The sequence below is a fragment of the Thermobia domestica genome, chromosome 7, assembly GCF_964235325.1.
Source record: "Thermobia domestica chromosome 7, izTheDome1.hap1.1, whole genome shotgun sequence".
Classification (NCBI taxonomy): domain Eukaryota; kingdom Metazoa; phylum Arthropoda; class Insecta; order Zygentoma; family Lepismatidae; genus Thermobia; species Thermobia domestica.
Window position 1 is genome coordinate 300,218,076 of NC_137460.1, and position 26,563 is coordinate 300,244,638.

The 26,563-nt window shown below is 35.6% G+C and overlaps 1 protein-coding gene across 1 annotated transcript in view; it reads right to left on the reverse strand.

Moving 5' to 3' along the window:
* The window catches only part of LOC145691104 (ras-related protein Rab-24-like), a 71,164-nt gene that overhangs the window by 22,311 nt on the left and 22,290 nt on the right, over positions 1 to 26,563 (reverse strand). Inside the window, exons 2-4 of the mRNA XM_081766793.1 lie at positions 19,415 to 19,503; positions 3,601 to 3,727; positions 918 to 1,017 (exon numbers count right to left, since the gene is read on the reverse strand). Of these exons, the coding sequence (XP_081622919.1) occupies positions 918 to 1,017; positions 3,601 to 3,727; positions 19,415 to 19,503 (316 nt within the window). The remainder of the gene's footprint in view (positions 1 to 917; positions 1,018 to 3,600; positions 3,728 to 19,414; positions 19,504 to 26,563) is intronic.

Here is a 26,563-nt window from a genome sequence, read left to right on the forward strand (position 1 = left end):
GCCTTCCTCACGCTTTCCACAATTGAATTATGAACATCGGGATCCTCAGTCACAAGCGCATCATCTACAGAGACTTACTCGACAAACGTGATTTCCTCTGTCGCTGCTTCGTCTATAATTTTCACGTTTGTTTGAAGAGATATGGCCTTCCTTTTGTTTGCCATCTTTCATCTAACGATGCACGAACACGAGTTAAAAAAAAAAAAAAAAGTTTCGGTGTGTTCCTACCTTACAGCTACCGAAAAACGCAGCTCACTTTCTCTCCGCTCTAACACAATAAGATCCAGTGAAAACTAATTCTTAAACTCTGGTGGACGCATGTTTCTGGAAATATCTAGTCCTGCGGCGATTGCTTGTCATCCAAGTGAGAGAGGGAGGAGTGAGTCAGGCCTGGCTTGCACAGCGACAACAGCTATGAAAACTAGTTTTGCGGTATGTGAGTTACCCATGAGTAAAATAAAACATGATTCCGTTCTGTAAACTTCGCTATAAGCGGTCCTTACGGAAAATATTATTCGTAATACACGGTCATTTCTTCCATGTTTTAAATAGGCGGTGTGACGGGGATTTCACTATGTTCGTAATATACAACAATCCGCTATTTCCGAGTTCGTTATAAGTCGGCTGCACTGCATATAATTTTACACAAATATTATTGTGTACTTTTCTAGTTAACTTAGTAAAATACCCATATTACGTGTGAAAATCTGCAAAGACTTCGGCGAACCAGCTGCATACACTGACCTATGTAACACTATTCTTCCCGCTTGCCAGTGAAACCACAATCAGTGATTTTATCGTTGGATCTAATACTAAAGAACACATGTATCTTTTGTCTACTATCAGATGATTGAGGCAATTTTACAGTTGCAGAACAAGTAATCATTACAGACTGCAAAGCATAAAAGATAACTTACCGTTGGCGAAAGACCGTACTGTTTCCAAATCAGTCTGCCTTTGCTGTAAGTTCTCTTGCACTAAGTCCATTTTCGTTCCACATAAGTAGATTTTGCAGTTCTTGAAATGAAGAAAAAATTAGGTATTTTAGTATATACAGTAATCTTTTTAATATTTCATATTTTCATTCACCATTTTGATTTCGCTTTATTTAAATGAAACAAATGGAAACTGACCAACAACTAATCCATGGAAATGCTAATGATATTTGATCATTCGTCTTACAAGAGGTCCACCTGAAGGCAACTGTAAACATATATATCAGGTGTTCTAAAAATGGCTTCTAGGGACCACAAAGGAGTATTCTACAGGCCAAAATAAAGTGAAAATGTTATTTTGTGATATATCCTCCGGACCCTCCTTCAGATGCTATGGGGAGTGAAAATTTCACTATATAGCAACGTCGGAGATTAATTTGGAACCATTAGCATTGCTCTACGAATCTATCAAGCAGCTACATCGATTGCTACACTAACAAGTGATGCTACGTGTCTATCTATATCGATTTTAACTGCTATCTAGAAAGAATTGATGTAATTACTTGATTGATTGGTAGAGCTACTGTATGGTTCTTTAACTGCGACGTTGCCACATAGTGCAATTCGCGTCTCCAGACGAGGACCCGAAACGTAAGGAAATTTCTCCCTCCACCACGTGCACGTGCTGTACTTATCATTGCACTTCAAGAAGAATGGCTGAAAATTCCTCTGCAAACGGCGCAGGACCTCTATCAATCCTTCCAAAGTCGTGCTGCTGCTGTATTGGCCGCCAAAGGTGACCCAACACTTCATTAAATACAAATTATGGTTTTGTGGCAGGTGTTTCAGTTGCAATGTCTACTACCTGTAAGTTGATGATATAATGCCAAGTCTTGTCTAGAGATCCCTGGTCTATATTTAATCCAATATGTGATTCGCTTCTCGATTTACAAGGGCTGGATAAAATGTAATGACCTCTGCCTCTTCCCCCATACTCTCTATCCCGGATCATCAAAGAATGCTCACGAGGATTGGAGGCACTTAAAGGTACAGAAAAGGAAGCAAGAGATTACTGGAAGTAATAAGGGAGAAGCGAAGAAAGAGCGGAGAAGAAGAGGAGGAAACAATGATGGAGAAAGGAGTAATATATAAGATCCAGTGCAGTGAATGTGAAATATGCAATATTAGGGAAACGGGAAAGCGGTTAAAGGAAGGAATAAAACAACATAAAGACGACGTTAGGTTGGAGAGAGACAGAAACGCAGTTTATAAGCATATAAGAGACACGGGACATTCAGTTATTTGGAGTAAAGTGAAAGGCCAAGAAGAGAGAAGGCTAGTGAGAAAATGGAAAGAAGCAAGATTCATTAAATTAGAAGGTGATAGAATCATGATCTGGAATTCAGGACTTAACATCGATGAACAGTGGAATAAATTGTTAAGAAGCCTTAAAGATTGAATATGTTACTCGTACAGGCCATTTTTTGTAAATGTTTGTATTATTTATTTATTTATTTTATAATATTTATTTATTCTTATCTATTTCTTTAGTATTCATATTTGGGAGTTGTTTCTAAGGTTATTTTGTAAATTAGGTATGCACGTATATGGTGTCAACAGGGGAAGGGAATTAGTAAATTTTGTTTCTGTTATACACTGGTTTTGTGATTTAAGGGGGTTGGTTAAAGTAGGTTATCGTAACCAATCAGCATTCAGGATTTTTTAGCTGTTTCTTATATATTATATCTGTCACTATCTATGTAGTCATAGTGTCTGATTAAGTCAACTGGATAAGTGGCGAAACTGTTACACGTTGATAATTTTTACAATAATCGTATTGTTTTGCTTAGTGAGTAGTTTAAATCGGATTTAAGTCTACCAAAGCAAAGAAATTGAGGTATGCTTTCCCTTTTCGACTTTCAAGCTATGCTATGCATAAGTCTCCGAAGTCTTCTAGAACGGCGATGTCCGTTCACCCGTCCATCTATCTGGCGACAGGTGTCAGAACGAAAACGGTAAGAAATATCGAAAAGCGATGTTTTGCAATCGACTCAACGTCCCAAGAATAGGTTTCGTCTTCTCCATTCACAGTATGTTCGAAATGGAACTCGTTGAAATTAGATACTTCCGGTTCGAATGTTTATCGCCATACAACGAAAACGGTAACAGGTAGCGATAAGCGATGTTTTACAGACAATTCAGCCTCTCAAGACAAATATATTGCGCAACACTCTACCAAAACCAAAAGTGCTTCAAATTTACCATTACTTCCGGATTCAATACTGATTTTGATAGAGCAAAAACAGTGAAAGATATCATGAATCGATTTTTTGCAATCGATTCAGCGTCCCAAAAATATGTTCCATCTCTTCCGCTAACGCTCTATTCAAATCGGAAGGGGTTTAAATGAACCATTTTCAGCTTCAACATTTATCGCCATGGATCATAAACAGTAATGGCTCATCGTTCCAGGAACAGGTTCTATCTTTGATCAAATTTTAGTATTGAATTCGCATAGTTTGGAGTTTACCGTAGGTTTCCCACTGAAACGAAATTCACTTCTTAACATTAAAGGAGTATGTTTGATCATAATGTGATTCTAAAATATTGTGAAAACTGTGTCTACAAACTATAATTATAACCTAAAATAAAAGTAAGTACCAACCTCTTCATGTTTGCGAAGTTCACTGACCCAAAACTTGGCTTTCGTCCACGACTCCCGGTCTGTGATATCAAAGCATACAATGGCAGCTTTCGCTCCTCGGTAGTAGATGCGGCTCATTGCTTCATACCTGCAACGGTTAGCAATAATATTTTAGACAAGTATTTACTGAAAGCTCTCAGTGGCAGACACCCGAAAAACAATTTTCTACTTTCTACACGGTTCTTCCACCAGTGTGCTACAAAAGATTCTGTTTTCGTGCCTTACTCTTCAAATCGCTAATGATCAGCTACCTACTTGTAATTTGTACAATTATAATTACAATCCAAAGACAAGTGGTACCAACGCCACTGTTAGGACCATGTGACTCACTGCTAGAACCATGTCAGACTCTTCGAACAATATGTGTTACAGTTTGAACAGCAGAATCAACTGTCACTGTTAGAACCGTGTGTCACTCTTAGAACTATATGTCACTGTTATAATCATGTGTGTCGCTGCTAGAACAATGTGTATCACTGTTAAAGTAATGTGTCACTGTTAGATCCATATTTCACTGTTAGAACCATGTGTGTCACCGCTAGAGCCATGTGTCACTGTTAGAAAAATATGCATCAGTGCTAGAATCAACTGTCACTGTTAGAATCGTGTGTCACTCTTAGAACTATATGTCACTGTTATAATCATGTGTGTCGCTGCTAGAACAATGTGTATCACTGTTAAAGTAATGTGTCACTGTTAGATCCATATTTCACTGTTAGAACCATGTGTGTCACCGCTAGAGCCATGTGTCACTGTTAGAAAAATATGCATCAGTGCTAGAATCAACTGTCACTGTTAGAATCGTGTGTCAGTCTTAGAACAATGTCACTGTTATAATCATCTGTGTGACTGTTAGAACCATGTGTCACCATTCGCAGAACAAGAACGAATGTAATATCTACCTAACACGCTTTATATATATAACACTGGATACGATTAACTAATGAACTATGTTTTCGACAGAAATTAATACTCAATTATTGTGGATAAGAAACGACACAAAAAAAAGTCGTTTCTTTCAACTTTCTCGCAAAGTATATCACAATTCACCGTAAAGCATCTCATTCTGTTTATCTTGATGTAAACTATGGATTCATGTATATCTTATGTGTGAACAAAAAAAAATTTAAGTTTTGGAGTGATTAATATTTTTGCACCATATATAGCATTATGTTTTGCTAGTGTCATTAATATCAGTTTTACCTTAATAGGTAGCGTGGATATCGACTTTTAGGTTTAGAAAAAAAAATGTGAGTGCTTTCTAAAACTAAGCATGAGAATTTACTTTGTCATTTTGTTCAGCTCCTTATTATCTATCGATTGGTATTCTTTCCACCTTTTTTTTCTTTTTCGTTAAACGTTAAAAACAGTTGATGTGTATCACTTCAAGTATTTCGAAATGGCGTGAGTATCAACACTCAGCTGAAACACCTACCATTCTTAGAAATTGTCAGTAAAAATGGTAATGTGACCGGTAGTTTAATTAATACAGCAACCCGTTGGCAAGCAGAAAAAACAGAGATCGGGTCCCTACCAGTTCAGAGGTAAGATTCTTCTGTTTGTTCTGTATTAACTGAAGAATACATTGAAATTATTTGTGTTAACAAGTACTGACTGTAATATATCAGAAGGAAGTAAAATAGAAATAAACTAAAAGGTCACGTTGGATTGAAGAAAGACGTACCTACGAGATATCTAAGCTCCGTTTTTACAATTTAACAGTCTACAGCGAAAGAAAAATGTAACAGGATAATAATAATTTAAACGTTTTCGTTCAAATTATGATACGCACGAAAGTCAAGTCGCAAACTCACTTCTTGGATGTCTGCTTCCTTGTTTGAATCTCATAAGCCTCATCTATAAGACAAAAGATTTTAGAAAATAATGACGTTATTCCAACTGAATTCAACATATGAAAGCGGTATTTTGTACCCAACCATCTCATATTTTCAGGGAACTATACTATTTCGTAGGTCTGTTGGAGGTATAAAATTATGAATGACAATTAGCATCTTGTGTGATATGGCTGTGCAGTTATGAGGACTCGAATATTACGAAAAAATGACTTTTCATAACACAAACTTTAATTCACCATTGCTTCTCACTTCATGTAGAAGAGTTCACCCAAGTCTTTTTTTAAAGGTAATAAAATAAGATTTAAAACGATATTTCACAATATTATATTTAAGAGAAAGTTTACTCAGAGCTTACAGAGTTTGATGTTTCGATCTTAGAAGTTCTCTCTGAGATTTCCTCAAAACATCTGAAAATAAGGATACACTCAACGGCACCGATTTCTCTGTAACTGTGGGGGGGAATTCAGACGTGAGTTTGTATATTCATAAAAAATACATATGACAATAAAAAAAATATATTCATAAAAATATACGGCGGCCCACATGTGTTTTGGGGAAGGAGGCGGTCCCTCACAGGATCGGCGCCCTTGGATACACTGTACTAGGGATGGCCAAAATTTTCCGGAATCCGGATTCCGGAAATTTTGTTTTCCGGAATCGGAAAATTTACTTTCCGGAATTCGGAAAAATTCCGGATTTCGGAAAAATTCCGGAATTCGGAAAAATTCCGGAATTCAGAAAATTCCGGATTTCGGAAAAATTCCGGATTTCGGAAAAATTCCGGAATTCAGAAAAATTCCGACATTCGGAAAAAATCCGGAATTTAGAAAAAATCGGAATTTTTCCGAGATCCGGAATTTTTCCGATTTTACTTTCCGGATTCCGGAAAGTAAAAATTCTGGAATTGGCCATCCCTAGCTAGTAGCTGTTAAAAGAGAAACACAATAATGAATATATATACTGTATTAGTTTCTTGTAGTTGGATATGTCTTTATCACTTACGTAGACAATTACTACTGCAGTTATTTACTGCTTTTTGAGAAGGTCTTATTTTCACACACAAAAAAGTCGCCGGTATGTCTCAAACATTATCGCGTTCCCACCTGCAGCTGCTCCAAAGCACTGCAAACTACTTTTTAATCAGGCGAAAGGCAGTGAAGGAAAATAAATCTCAACAAATATTCTAATAACATTCGCTTATTGTCAACATACCTACAGTGAGCGCAGAAAGTGTTCGTACACCGTGCATACTTTATATTGAAAACAGCTAGCATGAGAACGGGAGGTGGAAAATATATATATAACCAGAATTAAGACTACACATTCATACATTTTATTTCTATATACAAGAGAAAGGCCAAACAAAGACAATCACTGTTTTGCTCAGAAGAAAAGAGAGAATTCCTTTTTTGTAAACGCAAAAAGTCACCGTACACTTATGATTGAATTAATGCTTATAAAGTATATTACGTTATTTATTATTTTGTGGGATTACCCTGTGCGTTAATGATTGTCTGTAGTCTTCGTGGCATTGATTTCACCTGTAGTAGTTCGTAGTTCTGTAGCTTCGGGACTATAGAAGTCAGTGGAGAGCTTTTGTGAACGCGGCATTGAACCTCCGGGTTCCATAGGCCATAGAGTTAGTTAGTTAGTTAGTTAGTAGCTTCGGGACTGATTATGTCCCATTCTTCTTGAATAGCTTTTCTCAGGCCTTCTTTAGTAGAGAAGCTGTGCCTTCTGATTCTTGTCACCAGAACAGACCATAGATGTTCTATGGGGTTCATGTCTGGGGATTGGGGAGGTGTGCGAAGCTGTTTCAAGGTATTATAGAGTAGCCACAATCGAGTATTTTCCACTGTATGTTTGGAGTCGTTGCCTTGCTGAACAATAAATTGTTTTCTGCGCACTAGTATGGAGATTTTCCTTTAATATGTTAATATACACTTTGTGGATCATCACTCCATCGATAAAGTGGAGACGACCCACTCCTGAGGCACTCATACAACCCCAGACGAGCACGGACCCTCCTCCGTGTCTTACTTTAGGGACGAGATTTTGAGGATTCATCTCTGTATTCACCTTGCGTCATACCATACGCCTCCCATTGGATTCGATAAGATTAAATTTACTTTCGTCCGAAAATATGACCCTATTCCAGAAAGAAGCCTGATCCCTTATCTTTATACTCTTTTTCAAACTTTAGTCTCTTTATACGATTTGTCTTGTTCACCCATAACATTTTCCTGGCTATCCGAGCATGATACCCTACAAATATTCCGCACTGTACTGGCTGATACTTTAACACCGCGTGTTTCCAGATCCGTTGCCAATTGCACAGCACTACTTTTCGGAAACTTTTTTCTTTCCCTAATAATGTAACGTTTATCTTGTTCACTCAACACTCTTGGTCTTCCAGTTTTTTTTTTTTTTTGTTTTTTTTTCGCACAGTGATAGAAACATTATACATCGCAATTATTGTTTGTACTGTTGAACGAGGTCTGTCTGCAAGGTTTGCTATCTTTCTCAAAGATTTACCCTTCTTATGCAATTTAATAATTACTTTTCTTGTCTCCTCATTTGTTTCTGTTCGGTTGCTTCCCAGTTTTACAGCCCACCGTGCAGTTTTTTCACTTGTATCTTTGTTTCGTATTCGTACGTCAGGTGTACGATCTCTTTTTGCGTCTACTCTATACACTTTCTACGGAATTTATTTACTTTCTGACCATTAAACTTGTCTTTTTGTTCTTTATTGGTATATTCATAAAGCTTAGTTTTCATTATTCATATTGTGTGTGTTACTACACTTCTTAAATTTTCTGTTTCTTTTTCGCAAGCATTCTCGTTTCAATAGCATAGGTGTACGAACACTTTCTGCGCTCACTGTATGTACAGTAAATACAAATTTATAATTTTTGACTTTACGAAGTATACAATGTAATTGTTCAATAATTAACATAAGCAGGCATTCATTAATTTATATTAATATAATAATTAATAAAACTAATAAGCGGGTGATTGATGACTCAGTGGTAGAGTTTTCATCTATGGTATTCTAACCCAGGACATGTGGGTTTTCGATGGCTAATTTTGTGTTCGAAAATTTTTCCGGTGGTAGGCCTACTCTTGGTTCCCTTTCTTATATTTGTTCCATCATCACTCATTAACGAATTTAGTTTATCAAAACTCTATAGCCATATATTCATTCTGTCCGTCAGTGAAACAAACAGTCTCAAGTACTATCTGATGGATTACCATCAATTTTGGCCACGATGTACAGAGTCAATAGTTAAGAATCGAGTTCCCTGATGAATGTAATATTCAAACCGAAAGCGGTACAAATCAACCATTTCCGGTTTTAACGTTAATCATTATATAGTAAATATGGTAATAGATAGCGAGAAACGGTTTCCAGTAATCGACATATATAACATTCATGTAGATAGAATGTTACCCAATTTGTGCATCTGCTGAAAATAATGAGCTTAGGTATTTAGAGAGCATTTTCCGCTTTAGAAAATGTGTGCTTGGTAAAGAATGTAGAGAATTAGCTGAGTTAGGCACGTAGCTAGAATATGGTAATAGGAAGGGGGGGGGGGGGGTCTGTCACGAAATACTGTGGTTATTTACCAGGGGCTCAATCATTCTAAATTATTTTATTGGCAACATATATTGGTTCGTTTAGCCAAGATTTCTAATGGAGGGATGATATGAAATACTGTGGTTACACACCAGAGGCTCGATCAATCTAAATATTTTACTGACAACATACCCATATTGATTGGTTAGGACAATAAAATGAGGATATATAAGTAAGTATTTTAATAAGAAGCTATGAAGATATCTCGAGTAAAAAATTATAAAAAAGTATTTAAAAAGATATAGTCTTCCGAGGTCATTCGAACGGTGTCGAGAATTTTGCGTCTGGGAAATTTGCGCCCTACCTCAAGAACAAGGAAAATTGTGCCTGCAATGTACCTCCACCGGGAAGTTTGAGCCCTGCGAAATAAAAGAACCTATTCGAGCTTACGCATTTGCTCGGAAGGGCTGACATTACAGCATAAACAATCCTCCCCCCACAACCATGCCATTTGTGATTTATTTTCATTGTGGCTATATAAGGGGAGAATAAACTTCAATATAAGCCAAAAGAACACAACGGATCAACGCAATCACTGCTTCTTCCAGAGATGACTTTTGGGGAACACTGGCCTCCCCAGAGCTCTCAAAGTGCCCCCTCGGAGGAGACCAAAATAATACGTCTATAATATAATAATAAATAGAATAGTACCACCAGTGACCCCCTCCGGAATACTAAGTGTGCCCCCCGGAACATTTTTTCTGAAAGAACGACTGAACGCAATTGTGTGTTTAAAGTGTAATTCCAGCAAGTAAACACACTGTACATAGTTTTCTTGATAATATTACTGAACTGATTTTAAATTCACTTTACATTTTCTTTTCTATATTTTGTGTCCTAAAAAGCCAAACAACTCGCAAGGATTGTGAACAGAGATATCTGGGTAGAGCCAAACAGCCTTTTGTAGATTAAATTATACTCTTTGATTATATTAATAAATAATTATATATCAGTCATTTATACTTTTATTGTAAATTTTGTAGTATAATGAAAAATTGTATTTGTATGGATTGCCATTCAGTAAACTAAAATTGTATTTTTTTTTTTTTTTTTTCATTTGTTCGGAATATTATAACGGATGGAGTAACTCACTGAGACGATGAGAGGCAAGCCTAGTTCAAGTGTGAGTGGAAGTTACTTTACACAGTACAAAAATAAGTTGAATTGTAGGGCGCTAACATCCCAGTGCAAATATATAGCCGGCGCATTTTCCCCTCTTTTTGCGGTAGGGCGCAAACATCCCAGTGCAAATATATTGCGAGCGCATTTTTTCCTATTTTTGTGGTAGGGCGCAAATTTCCTGGGCGCAAAATTCTCGCATTCAAGGGAAATATAATGTCCGTGAAGTTGACAAGCCACTTATGTCAGACTCCAATTTCGACTTTAAACGTCGCTAGTGCTATGTTAGTGTTCGATAGTGACGCAAATCGTTAGCACTCCACAGATAACGTGTGCTTTTTAAATAATGGATATGTCTTCTAACTGCATGCCAACACGCCTACTTCTAAGAATCATCTCAAAAATGAGGTTAACCGTTAGAGCAAGTAAGTGCTCATTAGTACCATTAACATTAACGTTAATGCCTCCATTGTACGGCCCTTTGAGTAATAATTACACCACGTATAGTCTCAATGGGTCCCTATATTCTCGCGAACATTCTGACGTGCCCAAGTTAGTTACTTTTTTTTGGAACTATTGTTTATCTGTTATTGTTTATTGTTTATTGCTAGTCTGCAGAGTAGTCCTTACATTAATATGCCATTGTCCTTGATAATCATTGCGTATTTACAAGCAGTTTGTTATTACTGTTAGAAGATATCAAAAAACAACAGATAAAATCTACTACTTAACGGTTCACATTTTTCTTTTACAGTACATAAACGATTAATAATAATAATAATAATAATAATAATAATAATAAGAAGAAGAAGAAGAAGAAGAAGAAGAAGAAGAAGACTATTCCAGCATAAAAGTTATCAATTGCATCCCACTGGCAACAAGAGACGCATATTTTAACTTCACAAAAATTAGTTTCTCACGATTTTCTGGAAAACTACGTATGATAACATCTTCATTATGTCAAGTTGTTTATCTCAGTGTGATATATGTCTTACCTCTGGACAATATCACAGTAAAACAAAAATTAAATATTAGGAGTGCATCGTACTTTTGGACTACATCTCATTAACCATGGGAAGATTCAGTAGTGTATACTTTAGGATGTAAGTTTCAGCTTAACTTGCATCATACATTCTTAGGATTACAAAAAGGAAATTTGTTCGTTTGCATTTGAACAAAATTCTTAGGATTACAAAAAGAAAAAATATTTTTTCCGAATTCCGGAATTTTTCCGAAATCCGGATTTTTTCCGAATTCCGGAATTTTTCCGAATTCCGGATTTTTTTCTAAAATCCGGAATTTCTGAATTCCGGAATTTTTCCGAAATCCGGAATTTTTCTGAATTCCGGAATTTTTCCGAAATCCGGATTTTTTCCGAATTCCGGAATTTTTTCGAATTCCGGAATTTTTCCGAAATCCGGAATTTTTCCGAATTCCGGAATTTTCCGATTTTACTTTCCGGATTCCGGAAAGTAAAAATTCCGGAATTGGCCATCCCTACACTGTACCATGTACTGTGTTTTTACAAGACAATTACTTTTCATATATTCTCAGTTTTCAATACTACATCAGAAAATAGCAAAAAATATTGAAGGAACTTAACTTATGCATGATTATATTTATTAAATGCGGAAATTTTCAATGGGAATTCCCACCTTCCTCACTGGCTTATTCATTTACATAAACACAAACACTGCTGTTTCAATCACATGTCAATGCCTCCATTATATACTAGAAAAACATTACAAGTATGGTTAAGTTTACCTGTAATATCTGAAAACAAAATGCATAAATCATACTATAGTATATTCATACAGACTGTTCTGTTTTAATCACTTGCTGGAGCTTAAACTGTATTATCAAAAACTTACCAGTATAATTACATTTGTCGGTACCATGCTGAAAAAACTGTAAAACGTTGTCTGAGTATACAGTTTGTAATATGTAAGTAAGCATTAAATACACCATTAATTTGTCACTTTCACTTGTAATTTGAAATAACACATATATTCCAATCCGAACGTTTCAATCTGTGACAATCTATTTCACATGTCCGACAAACTTGAATCAATTTATAGTTTTATGAGAAACACGGGCACACTGCGTGGACCGGTTAGAAGAACTGTTGAATGGAACGGTTGAAGCTTGTGATTCACTTAAGTTTAACCATACCTGGAACGTTTTCTCCCTATACAAACGAAGCCATGAGATATTGAAACAGTAGTGTATCTTATATAAATAAATCAACCACTGATGAAACCTAAATCTGATTAAAAATTCTGGCATCAATTAAAGTAATGTCTGATGAAGCCAGTGTGTTCAAATGAAAAATCAGTAACATGGTATTGGTTTTATAATACAAGTCGGTCTGTTTTGCTCAGTGACTGATTTGATTTTGAGTTTACCGTCCCTTTTAGCATCTGAACTTTTATTTGATTTATATAACAGCGTAACCTTGTGTTAAAAAAAAAAAAAAAAAATGATAGAAATGTATCTTCGAAAATTTAAAGTTGAAGTGTATGTTCTTCAACAGTTTTTCTTCTGACAAGCAGTGCGAAATATTGTTTGGAGGCTTATTTTATTACTTCTCAAACAAGAATTCAATGAGTTCTTTATATTAATTCAGTCGGAAGCAGCGACGCGGTGGAGACTACGGTATGCAGCTGTCTTGTAACTACACAACTAACTAGATAGGACAAGAAGTTGAAATTGATAATTTCTTATTTCGAGGAGGCCTTCAAAATACTACGGTTTCGTAAAAGTTTGACATGGTCAACTAATAAATAGGTTTTGTTGAACTGGTATCAAATGACTTAAGTATCTAGAATACCATTCACCACGAAATGATAACGAAAAGATCGTGGGAAGAAGCAACAGAACTGGAAGAAATCCCGTGGGTACGATGTAATCTATGCACCGTTATCCCATCTATGAAGTTAGAAATAAGGCCAAAAAAAAAAAAACATTTGATTGACTGGGTGAGGTGTAAAAAAAAGTCTTGAATTTAAATTTATGTGGAGAAGTTGGTATGCAAGTAACCAAATCTAAATCCTTCCTTCTGACAACTGTAGGGAGGTATTAAAATAAATAAAATTAAAATAAAGTCATCCCAGACCAGACTCTTAAGGGGAAAGAGGAGAAGGTATAGCAGAACAAGTAGATAAAAGTTTCAAAATAAAGAAAAAAAACTATCTTGTAATCAACTTCTTACACGTTAGGTTTTTCCCCGTAATGTACCATTGTGTTCACGGTTATTTGGTACTCTAACTACTCCCGAACACGAATAATAACTTTATTGTATATAATTATATCTTATTACATTTTACTTACTAATTAGTATTCTGAAAATAGCAGAGTTGTAACACTTATTTGAAAGTAAAGCTTTATTAGGGTCAGTGAGGGTAATTATAGACAGATTTCACAACTTTTCCATCTTACTCAGCTTACATTAATTTTGAAAGCAGTTAACCTAGGCAGCAGTTTATGGTGCTAATAGAGTAACAATTTGCAGCCAAGAAATTTCCTGTTACCTTACAAGTTCTAGGCTGTTCACTAGAAAAACAACTTAGGCTACTTCTATTTCTTTATGTTTTAGTATATTGATATGCAGCCTAGGCTATTTTCAACAAAATAATGTAGGTCTAAATCTTTGGAAGTTATTAAGAAACAAGATTATAGGACTGCATAAACTACAGAATACAGCTTTTTTGAAATTTAACATACTAGGATACAAAGACATATTCCAACATACGTCTCATAATTACCCTCTGTATAAGCAAAATGAGGTACAACAGGGCTCATAGTGGTCTGGTCTCTTCAAAATAGCTGAAAAGTGACCAAAAGCACATGAAAAAGTGACCAAGATCTCATCAAAAAGTAACTTTAAACCTTGATGCCAAGCTTGCGCATAAATTGAATTTTACATTTTTTTCCCCAACCAAAATAGGGCCAGCTGGATCATAGGTGAAATACATAATGTTTTAACATATTGACATTCAAAATTATTTTACTTAAGTTTGTCAGTTAATAAAAGAATTGGATTACTTGTGTTTAGAGATTCATTAATTACATACTTTGCATGGTTTTGTATTTCAAATAGATCTGGATGGGGTAAGACTAAATTTCTATATGTCCATTATGTCCAGAATTAAAGTAATGTAATTAATACATAGTATCTAGAGTACCATTTACTGGTAATAAAATTTTGTCTTGGTACCACATGATTGGTAAACATAGGTATGGCTTCTACCAACATTCCGCATAGAACGGAAAGTAAAATATAAACAGGTAGTATATGTCATTCTCATTTAACATAATAAGATCAAAGCAAATAATGTGGATTATGTTTATACCCTCATTATGAACTTTTAAAATAAATCACAAATGTTAACTAGAAGTGCAGTTGTATACAAAATGAAATAAAAAGCAGTAACAAGAACGCATGCTAACAGATTTTCATATTTTCACATAAACTTACGTCTTTCTTCATAAAGAAGTGAGTTATTAAGGAGGATTGTTTCTTATCCACCATTTTCTGAAAGTCATCGGTCTGTTTGTGTTCATCTTGCAAATCCTTCCGTACTTTCTTCAACTCCTCCAACATCCCCTGCGCAAAGTGCACTTCAGTCACGTCCTTTCTCTTCTCAGCTGTTTTCAGACGTTCAGAAGCTTGAAACAAAAGTTCATCTTCTGCTTTTCTTTTCATATCCTCTTCTTTTCTTTTCTGTTGAAGGATTGATTCTATGTCCTCAACGCCCCTTTTTTTCCTTTCTCAATTTCTCCATCACCTTTCTCTTTGTTGTTTTGTTTCATCTTTTCTTCCTTACTTCTTTTTAAATTCCTCCTTTCTTAGGTTTTCTAAGTATGTTTTGTAGTTACGGTAAGCAGACCTAGCGGATGTGAGAAGCTTCTGAGTAAGTGGAACCACTTCCGGTCTATTTTCAAATTTCTTTATCCCAGACATCGTATCTAATTTAGCATTGAGAGTTCTTAAAGCCATCGCTGTGCAATCTTCAGAGAGCAGACGACGTGACAGTGAAAACCCGCGTTACGCGTCAGCACTACCATGATTTAGAGACAAACTTTCACCACCGTTGCCACTGTAGGAAACTTGATGAAAATATTACTCCAGAAATTATCAATTCGGCCACTGCAAAGACTTTGAGAAATTCTCAAGTTAAAATAATCGCCAGTCATCACTCAGTAAATTCAAGTCAATGTTGAGGGGAAGAACTTTTGCCAGATTTGTAATATACATCACACTCGCAGATGACTTCACATTTTCCGGATGAAGATAAGACAAGTTCTAGGGAAATTTCAATGGTTTTCACTATATGTTTATATACTGCCACATAGTGAGACTTCGCATATTTCTTGAAACTAAGACATTCTTCTCTTTCCAGCTGCTGGATGCTAACCTTGCTGCTTCTTCACACTCCATTTCACCAACAGGTAACAGATTTTCCTCACTTTCATTCAGTTCAGTCAAAGATGTAACAACTTCTTTCTTCACAAATCACAACAAAACCTTGGTAACAGTTTGAAGTTTAGAGTACAGAACATGTACAACGGGCTTCTTCTTCTGAAGCAGTTCTGATATCCTTGAAAAGTTTTGCCCTTGAGATGACAAAATTTAACTGTGCTTTCGTTGATGGGGCTTTCAAAATTTTAGAAGTTGACTTGTATTTTCCAGTAGCCATGAGGTAGGATTTCTTTAGAGGAAGAAATGAAGGAAATATTCCTGCAGAGCATTGAGGAGTTCAAGAGCTCTTTCACATGATTTTTCAAATGTAAGCCATCTCGAACTCACATGTTTGATAAATCTATGTTTAGGTAGTCCTAACTTACTGGTAATCTTAATGAAATCTTCCCACCTGGATGGCCAACCCTTGAAAAAAAAAATAGTACGCATCGATGACAAACCCACCTTGAGAGCCCACCATGACAGCAAGTACTGAAGTTTTCAGAAGAGTAATACGTAACAAGTTTCTGCTTTTTTCATTTATTTTTATAATATTTTTCTTAAAACTGCCAATGCAAAACATGAATCACACGACAAAATGCATTTACCCACAAAAAAGTAACTTTTACTAACCAACTTAAAAAAAAGTAACTTTTAGTTAAAAAAAAAAAAAAAAAGTGACTCGCTATGAGCCCTGGATACAACAACAACAACAACAACAAAAATTTTAACTGAAACAAAAGCCTAAGGGACAAATTCAACTTAACCTATTACTGCTGACCTACCACGCTTCCATCAACACTCATTGGTTTTGCAAAAGTGATATTACTGCACGAGTACATATAAAAGTTAATGATAGATTTCAAATTTCAGAACTTTTTTTTTTCTTTGAATGAGTTTGTTAAAAAAAAAAAAATGGTACATCCAAACTTGTGTAAACTTAGAAATGTAGACAAAGCATTGTAAAGGATGTTACTAAATGCCTGTGCTCTTAATTTGTATTTATCCTACAGTGGCTGAAGATCAGTGAGGGGTGTCTCATAATTACCCTCCATAGGCAGGATATCATAGTTACCCTCACTGACCCTACTCTGAATAAAATGTTTAGACAAATCATTCTCTTTGACAAGGAAAGAAAAAAAAAGGAATGTATAAACTTTCTTGGTAGGTAACACAATTTATTTAAGTATCCGAAATACCTTTCAACGTAAAGAATCGTCAAATAAATAAAGGTTCAATTATTTTTCAGTCAAATGATTGTTCAACACAATGTCAAAGCTAATTTGCAACAACAGACGAATAATATTTCTTCCAAACATAATAGCATTTACGTTGAATTAAAGAGTGCCAGCACAATATGCAACAGTGATTACAAATTCAGATCCATAAAAAAGGCGAAGATGTGTGCAAATACCTGGCAAAATAACAGTCTCGGGAAGTGACGCAAAGACTGGGATTATCTTGTGCATCAACTTTACATATGAGACAGAAGCTACGCTTCACACACGAAGAACGTTTCATTGACATGCAGTTTAAAGTGTGGAGGGGAGTAAAATAACATAAGAGCTACCAGCAGGACTACAAAACAGATTCACTGCCCAACACAAACAAAGGAAACAATAGTCATTTTAAATACTTCAAATGATGGGTTCTTTTATTTATATTCAATGAAAATCCGGAATAATTGACACTTCCTGGTACAAAACAAAATGAAAATGAAATATGCCGGTTAGGCTAAAGGAGACGGTGACAATGAGTAATGAATGAAATGGTGGAATGAAGAAAGTGGAAGAAAACGGGAGAACACCGAGGAAAACCACGCACACGGTGTTTGTCCACCACAAAGTTCGCTTGGCGGGAGCTGGGATCGAACCCGGGACCCCAGGCACCAGAGGTGAACGCTCTACCACTGAGCCACCACGGCCTCCTGGTACAAAACAATTACGAAGTTATATCAAAGTAGCATTTCTATTCTTTGACCACCTCTATGACACCACAGAAAGCAATTAAGCATGTAATCCAACGTCATAAGTATTAGCAATTTGATTCTATTTTCAGAACATAAATACAATATAATAACCTTGATGTTATGCACAAAGATATGTAGATACTAATATATTATAATATAGTTTGACATTCTCAATCACAAGTAATATGTAACTCATTAGAACAATGAGAGTAGTAATATTTACGAATTGTAGAAATACTAGCATAAAATCACTTTAAGTTATGTTAGCACAAACAAATATTAGTTGTGAGAGCAGTAAGAAAAACCTCTACCTTGGGGAGTATAGGAGTATGTAAGAGGCAATAAATACCAGAAAATGCACGTGAGAAGGCTCGAACTTTTGTCCTCCTACATGATATTAGTTGAAGGGAAAAGTCAACTACTTACTCTGACATATTCAATAACCAATCATCCCAACGACAATAAAATACGAAAGAAATGAAACCAAAAACAAATAAAACACCTACTTCAAATGGTAACCTTCTTCTTAAAGTTTAGAATACTAAATTCCGACTTAACTTGTATTATTATTATTATTATTATTATTATTATTATTATTATTATTATTATTATTGGCACAAGAAAAGAGTGAAGTGTATGACTGAACAGAGATTCCCGTCAGGACCAACACAAAGTATGCTCCGTTCGTAGTTTTCCATTTGTTATTACGAAATGGTATTAGAAATATTCAGTTTCCATATAGAACACACAGACAGAGGGAAAAAAGTTGAAACATATGTCTACATACTGCTTAAGTATCGGCAGGCATATTTCAGATAAAGGCAATTTTCTAGTTTCGCATAAATGTAATTCTAGTCACATGTATAAACACTGCACGAAAAGTCACGAAATCTGCTCGCATCAAATCTAATTACTGGTCATCCGTTGCTCACAAATGAAAATAAGGGAAGTTTTTACCTGATTTATTCTCGAAGAGTAGTAGGAATGACAGGATCCAACTTAAATAATAATGCAAGGAAGTTGCCTCATGGTGGACGTCACACAAAGAGTAGTAGAAATGGAGGGATATTTCATTTCAGCAAACGCCTATATTGAACTTGTTACACCTTAACACTGACTTCTATGTTTCCTCCTCTACTTTTCAAATAAAGTCCTTATGCCTTGTATAACGATAATCATTGTATAAGCAAGATATGGTACTTTATTTCGAGGACTAAAGTTCACTCTTCTGTATGTCCATCATAATTCGATTACATCGTATCCTCTTCCTCCTGCATGGCTAGTTGGTAGCTACTGATTGGTTATTACTTTCTCCGCAGCTTTACGCTCCCGTATGTGTTTTTCTTTAGGTACATTGCATAATTCCAAAACGTTGAAAAAGAAAATAGAAGTCCATAATTCGTACACTCTGGCCAAATAAGTTATCCAAATAGTTACTTATTCATTTCTATTTCACTTCCAATGCCTTCTAGTCCATTCTTATCAACTTCTTCTTACCCAAAGCTGAAAATAATCAACGGACTATCTTATCTGATTTTAATCCTCGATTGGTGCAACTGAGCATGAAATCTAGATAAAATATTATTAACATCAACAACTGGCCACAGATTTTAGTGCATTCACGAACTGTCTGTCATCTTATTCTGTTGTTTACGCTAGAAGTTATGTTTATATATATATATATTTGTAGAACAAGCGAACGTTTTATTCCATGAAATACAACAGAGTCTTACCTCTCACTCCCAGCTGTATCCCAGATTCCTATCACAAACTGTTTTCCACGGGACTCCACCTTCTTCGCCGCGAACGCCGCACCAATAGTCTATCAAAAAATAAATAAATAAATAAATAAATAAAACATTGGATGACAACTAAGAAGCGTCGGACAAGCAGAAATCACTTTGTTTCTGGCGAAAAAGCAAACAATATTTTCTACTGAGACATACATATGCAGATAACGGCACAATTAATCAGTATTTTTCAAATTTCGAAAGAAGTTTTGTTAGAATCAATTTCACTCCAAAGATTTCCAAAATTTAGAGTTAAAAGAAACTCACTGTACTCACTTAAAAGATGTGTTACGCATGCACACGATGTCGTCCATCACAAACTTACTTGGCCTGGAGCCGAACCAGGAACTTCTAGCACCAGAGAAAAATGTTCTACCCCTGAGCCACCGTGCCCAGGGTAAGATATACGGAGAAGCGGCCTTTTGGAGTCCATTCAACGTCACCATACTTTCCATGTCCCGTCTCAACCTTCTATTCAAACCAGAACTGGTAGAAATGGACAATTTTCGCTTTTACCGTCGATCCCAGAGACCAAAGACGGTTACAAATAGCGCGAAGAGATTTTCTGCAATCAATTAAGCGTTCCAAGAACATATTTCACCTTCACTCGAATCCCTCTACTAAAGCCAAACTGGTACAAATCTACAATCACTTCTGACTTCAAGATTAATTTTCAAACAGCGAAAACGGTCAGAAATAGCAGGAAATGGGCTTTTGACGTGGTTCCAGCATTCAAACAATAGTTTCCATCTGCACGTTTATCGATCTGTATGCAAACTGAAAGTGTAGGAATGAATCTACTATTTTTGGTTTCAGCACTGATCGCCATACTGACAAAGCAGTTTCTTGATATGGATTCTGTAGGAGGAAAATCAGCTCCATCTCTGACCTTTCTCCTCTATTACAACTTAAAGTTACAGATCTGTTAGTTGCAGTTTTGCATAAAGTGGAAGTGAACCGCAGCTCCATCAACTCCTACAACTATTTCTTTAGTCTTAACTTCCTGTGGCTTCTCTCGACTTTAGTGCGAGCAGTCCCGGGTTCGATTCCCGGTGAGAACTAGATCGCAATAGTGTAACAGCTTTTCCAGGCCAGCCATCCTGAATGAGGGTTTTGCTCATTCACACCAGGCAAATCCCGTGATGTTACGTCACATAATATTTCCAGGCCACTCCAATTTCCCGAGGGACGACATCCCTGACATGTGTAACGAGCTAACATGGCCATAGATCTTGAAAGCCACGAAATCTAAATCCTAATCTTAACTTCCTTAAAGCAACAGCTCACAACATTCTAGTTAAAAAGAATTTCGAACCATTTTTCAAAGAAAAAAAAATCACTGACGCTGCCTAATACATACATAAACTCCGTAGTAATCTCATTAATTTTACAGTAAAATCATAGGTCATAGAAAAAATAATGTGAGAAAATATACTGCATCGATAAAAGGTTTGCATAAATGTACAAATTTCAGGAATGGTATGCATTGAGTAAAATTCAAGCTGTAAGAGTTTATCCGGGCAGAAAAGTAGCCCCATAACAAAATTATAATAAATAAATAAAAATAATAAAAAAAAAGTTCATGTTAAAAATTAACCTTTCTTCGGTACAACTGACGACGAAAGACACAACCAAAAGGAATGCAGAATAACTTTTGTCTTTTTACATCATAATTACAACTGACATTATCACTGATTAAAAGATATTATGGTGTCCGAACATGTCCCTAAGAAACTACGAACTGATTTTTTTTCTTTCCTCCAATGTCATATTTGTCGCATCACTTACGAAGAATACACCCTCCATTCCAAAAGAAACCGAACGTTTAAAAAAAAACAAATAAGCAATGTACATTTTGGAACAAATCATTTTTATTAATCAATGTATTCCCCTTCTGCATCGATACACATATTTGCACGCTCCAACAAGTTGTCAAACGACTTCTCCATGTCCTTTATTGGAATGGTCTTTAGGACGGCGGTCGTCGCCTTCTCAATGGCATCAATCGATGCGTGCCACTTTCCTTTCATCGCCAAATGCAGTTTCGGGAACAGATAGAAATCGCACGGAGCGAGATCTGGTGAATAGGGCGGATGATGCAACCGAATAATGTGATTTTTGACCAAAAATTCAGTTACAAGTCGCGAACAATGTGATGGTGCATTATCGTCCAAAAGAGTCCAACTGCCGATTTCGCGATATTCGGGCCGAATACGACGAATTCTTGCCAGCAAACGCTTCATGACGCCCAAGTAACACTCTCCAGTGACTGTCTGGCCGGGCTGAACAAATTCTTTGTGAATAATTCCTTTTGAATCGTAAAAACAAATCAGCATCACCTTAACTTTTGACTTCACCAAGCGACTTTTTTTGGGTGTTCCTTCATCCGGCGCTCTCCATTCAGCACTTTGCCGCTTTGTTTCGGGCTCATATTCAAAACACCACGTCTCGTCACCAGTTACAATCGATTTCAAGAAGTTTCGATCCTGCCGAGTACTTTTAACGATGTCTTTACAATGCGCAATTCGATCAACTTTTTGGTCTTCGGTGAGTTTGTGTGGTACAAACCGCGAATTAATCTTCTTAAGGCCCAAAACTTCGGTCAAAATGCGGTATGCGGTTGTTTGAGGAATGCCTAATTCCATTTCAATAACTTTCACCGACGATTTTTTGTTATGTTTGATGAATTCACGCACTTTTTCGATGTTTTCTTCCGATAATCCGGTTCTGGGACGGCCTGATCTTTCGTCATCATCCAGCATCTCTCTACCCGATTTGAATCGCCTGAACCACTCGTAAACTTGCGTACGGGATAGACACTCATCACCATATGCAGTTTGTAGCATTTGGTGCGTTTCACTAAAAGTTTTACCCAGTTTAACACAAAACTCAATTGCAGCTCGTTGTTTGAAACTCATTTTCCGACCGATGTACACAACATACTGACAGTTGAAACGCAATAACTTTGTTGCCGTGCATCCAAATGTCATGACATTTATACCAGTTGTCAATGAGGGACTACGCCATCTACCGGTAAAATATTACAACAGATGGCACTAGTGGTACTATTTGTTTTCAAAAGTTCGGTTTCTTTTGGAATGGAGGGTGTAAATCACGAAAATGTATGTATTATTCAAGATAAATTCAGTCTTGCCTAATAATTTATTCCAACAAATGAAATGATTTCTTTAGTTTAACGTCCCACGATAAATCCCCTTCAGGCAAAGGAAGACGGGTGATTAGTGGCAGTGATTCACTGCGAAATAATATTTTTGTGGTCTCCGCTAGAAAGCGGACTCACACCACAGGCACAAGCGCTAGCCACTCGACCAGTGAGGAAGGCTATTGAATCCAGCACAAATACATGATGCATACATCTTCGATCAATCATCTCATATGGAAAGGAACAGCTTTAAGCATTTGTCGTTCTAACGGAAAACCAGGCTTCACTAGCGAGAGATGCAATTTGAATAAACATATTATTAAAAGCAATACAATTGCAGAAAAATTAATTAATTCCAATAGGTGGTCATTTACAATTTTGCAGTTTGACAATTCAAACACCTCACGCTTTGGCAACATCACCAACAAAAAGTGAATAAAGGAAAACGCCAAGATCACGAAATTATCCAAGAAATTTTCCGGCATAACAGTAGATACAAGAATTCAGTTAGAAGGTACAATATCTTTTCCTTTCATATAAATTTACTTTACTTTCGTGACTTGTTGTCTATACGAGCTATGATGAAGAAATAAAATATCCAATAGTGGTGAATAATAATACAAACATAACTGAGCTGACGACTGTGACGAAGTGAGCAACGTATACCGTAGGGACATTTTCTAAGTGGTCACATACTGGTATATTTAATAAAACGAGTTTCAACATTCTCCATAATTTTACTTCGTTTGGAGAGGTCTCGCATCCTTCAATAGATGTCGTGGGGCATATATAATAATCACTAAATCCTTAAATTATATTTATCTATGTCTCTTATTTGTCGCATAGTACTAATGTCGGAAGTTGTCACATTCTGTCTGCTCTCCATGATTTCTATATTTCAAAAATAAATATACAACTTTTGTTTAACTGATCGGAAGGCAAATTACATGTATTAGATTTAATGTAAAAGTTTTTTTTTTTTTTTTTTTTTTAAATGATTTATTTCATTAACACTATTAAGATTTACGAGATCTTCAATTTCGTTTGCATTTCATTAACACTATTAAGATTTACGAGATCTTCAATTTCGTTTGCATCAAGTGCAATGAACCTGACTGTGCATTATCTGTAAATATACCTAATATTCTGCTTCTCTTTTCTACCTGAAAATCACGGATGAATATTCTGCAAGTTGTCCTTGAAGTTCGTCAGAGGTTTCCCATTCATAACTTGTAGTTATTACGTATTTTCTATTAATCTTTTTAAGGTAAATATTAATTTTTATGGAACTTGGAGAACTTGCCCATTTTTAGTTAGTTCCGATAACTCCGACGAGCCTTCCCCTACCATTTAAAGCAGTGTGTTGCGTAGTTACGTAAAGTGCGTCGTGAAATTTTAGAATTTAAAAATCAAGAAGTATTTCATAATTATAATTACTAAACTATGTTCTTGGGTACAAAGTTTAAAATGAACAACTTTAAAATCTATACAAGTCAACGCCTTCAACGGTAGCAACAATGCTCAACAGATACTACATAGACTCACTACTTTATAGAACTTATAATCTTACATTACTGTAATTTATATTAACAAAAAATTGAGATATCTTGGTGTTCAGCAAAGTGTGCCATCAGTCGAAAAAGGTTGGGGACCATTAATTTAAAATGTAGGTTCGACAACCATTTTCTTTAGATTTCATAATATTTAGTGCGTTTTATTATTCTGTTACCCTATTTCAGCTTCTAATGTCTTTATCTGGAATACGAAGAAAGATACAACTACTTGTTGTGATCACTTACCTTCGGTGCCTTCCATTTCAACTCAGGCAAAAAATAAATAAATAAATACAATTTGAAAAAGTACCATCACCATCTCAGATATTGTTGAAACTTTTTTATAGCAACTAGACATGTTTTTAAGAGATCTATATATATATATTTTATCCGCCAAATAATGGGCTATCAAAGACGCCGAGTACAATGTATGATTGTAAAAGACCTACAAAATGGTCAATTTCGGAGCTTCACCATTCACCTATGGAGACAGGTAGAGTTATAACTCTTGTTGTGGTATGTACACTCATGTCCAAAATTATTGTCGCATGTCTATAAATATGTTGATCTAGGAATATAATCTGATAACGAATTCGCTCGGCATTTGTTATAATGTTAGCATGTGTATAATCGGCAGAGACATGTATGTCGCAAAATTCATGTCAAAAGAGCAGTAAATAAGAATAATAAAGCGAAACTAAAGTTTTCTTGTCCATTTAGCAACATTTTAGTTTACTCATTGTAATTTTCGTATTTAGAATTCTTTTCCTATGAAATTTAACATAAATAGACATTTCCCGATTATACACCTAGTAACAGTACTAAAAGTACCCTGAAAAATCATTACCAAATTATATTCTCACAAGACGGTTATAGATATGCGACAATAATTTTGGACATGAGTGTACATAGGGGTATAAATAAACTGTATTTTATTATAGTTTTGTTTGCGCATGCGTATCTTTTTGTACATAAATTAACAAATCAACGTCAGTTTATCTGAAAAATCGGAGTTTGCGATTTTTTTTTCGAGCACTTCCGGTTCGAATTTTAAAATTCTGCCACGGTTGGTAAGACCTAGTTACTCGCTTTCCGAAAAAAAAAATGTATCGCTTGTGTATGCAACCGTTTCGTCGCAAAAAATTCGAGAAATAGTCAAATTTTCAAAAATCGCCATTTTTGGGCGCCATTTTCTCAAAAACATCATACTTTAAAATTCTAAGATGGTTCAACTTTACATGAATAATAAACGCACCAAATACCATTCTGGACCAATGCTTCAAGAATTAACTACAGCCTTTTGAAGTTAGCAAAGTACCGTTAACTTTGATGTCACAGTTGGCAACATTGGAAAATAACGGTGCAACAATTTGATGATGTTTGTGGTTCACATTCATTAAATAACGAACAAAAGTTGTTTCCTGACTTTTTTTTTTATTATTTTGATCAAAAATGCTCTGTGAAATAGTAGAATGAGGCTGCCCCTACTCCTTCGTTTTCTTAAACTGAAGTAATCTGAGATGGAAATTACGATTACGAAACACACAAATTTTAAGTTCACTTAAAATGGTCTTCAGAAACAAAATTTCACATTTTTTATTTTTTTTTTTTTTTTCCACATGGACCAATCATTTGCTTGCTTGGTGTTTTCTTAAACTGAAGTAATCTGAGATGGAAATTACGATTACGAAACACACAAATTTTAAGTTCACTTAAAATGGTCTTCAGAAACAAAATTTCACATTTTTTTTTTTTTTTTTTCACATGGACCAATCATTTGCTTGCTTGATGTCTTCTTCGCTAACAGCATGTAACCGCGCAAATGCTCCAATAGGTGTCGTGCACTCACAACTCGTACATTGTCGATAGTCGGAAAACACTTATTTTCACTTCTTTTATGCTCTTTTGGAAACCTGTACCTGCTGAAGGTCCATGTGGAAGCATAAACAGCACTTCACGTGGTTATTATATATATTATATTATATTATATTATATATATTATATATATATATAGAGAGAGAGAGAGATGCAAAAAAGATGAATCGATGGTTTTTTGCACGTAAAAAGCCGGCTTTTTTGGGAAAAAAACGAGAATTTTGGAAATTTTGGCTTTTCTCATTTTCATCATTTTTCTGTTTAAATAGCTTTCTTATAGTATAGTTAAATAAGATACCATGACCTGAATGCCATATTTCGCTCTGGAATTCACCATCATGATGGATGGAGCACATGGTTTATGAATTAAAGTAAACATAAAATACGTAGTATTTGAGGGCAATTTTAGAAGCTATTTAACTTTATTTTAACTTCTGAATTATCGACATTTTTTCTTCTCTAGATCATTTCTTTTTAGTCATCCGTGTTTCACTTTTTAGA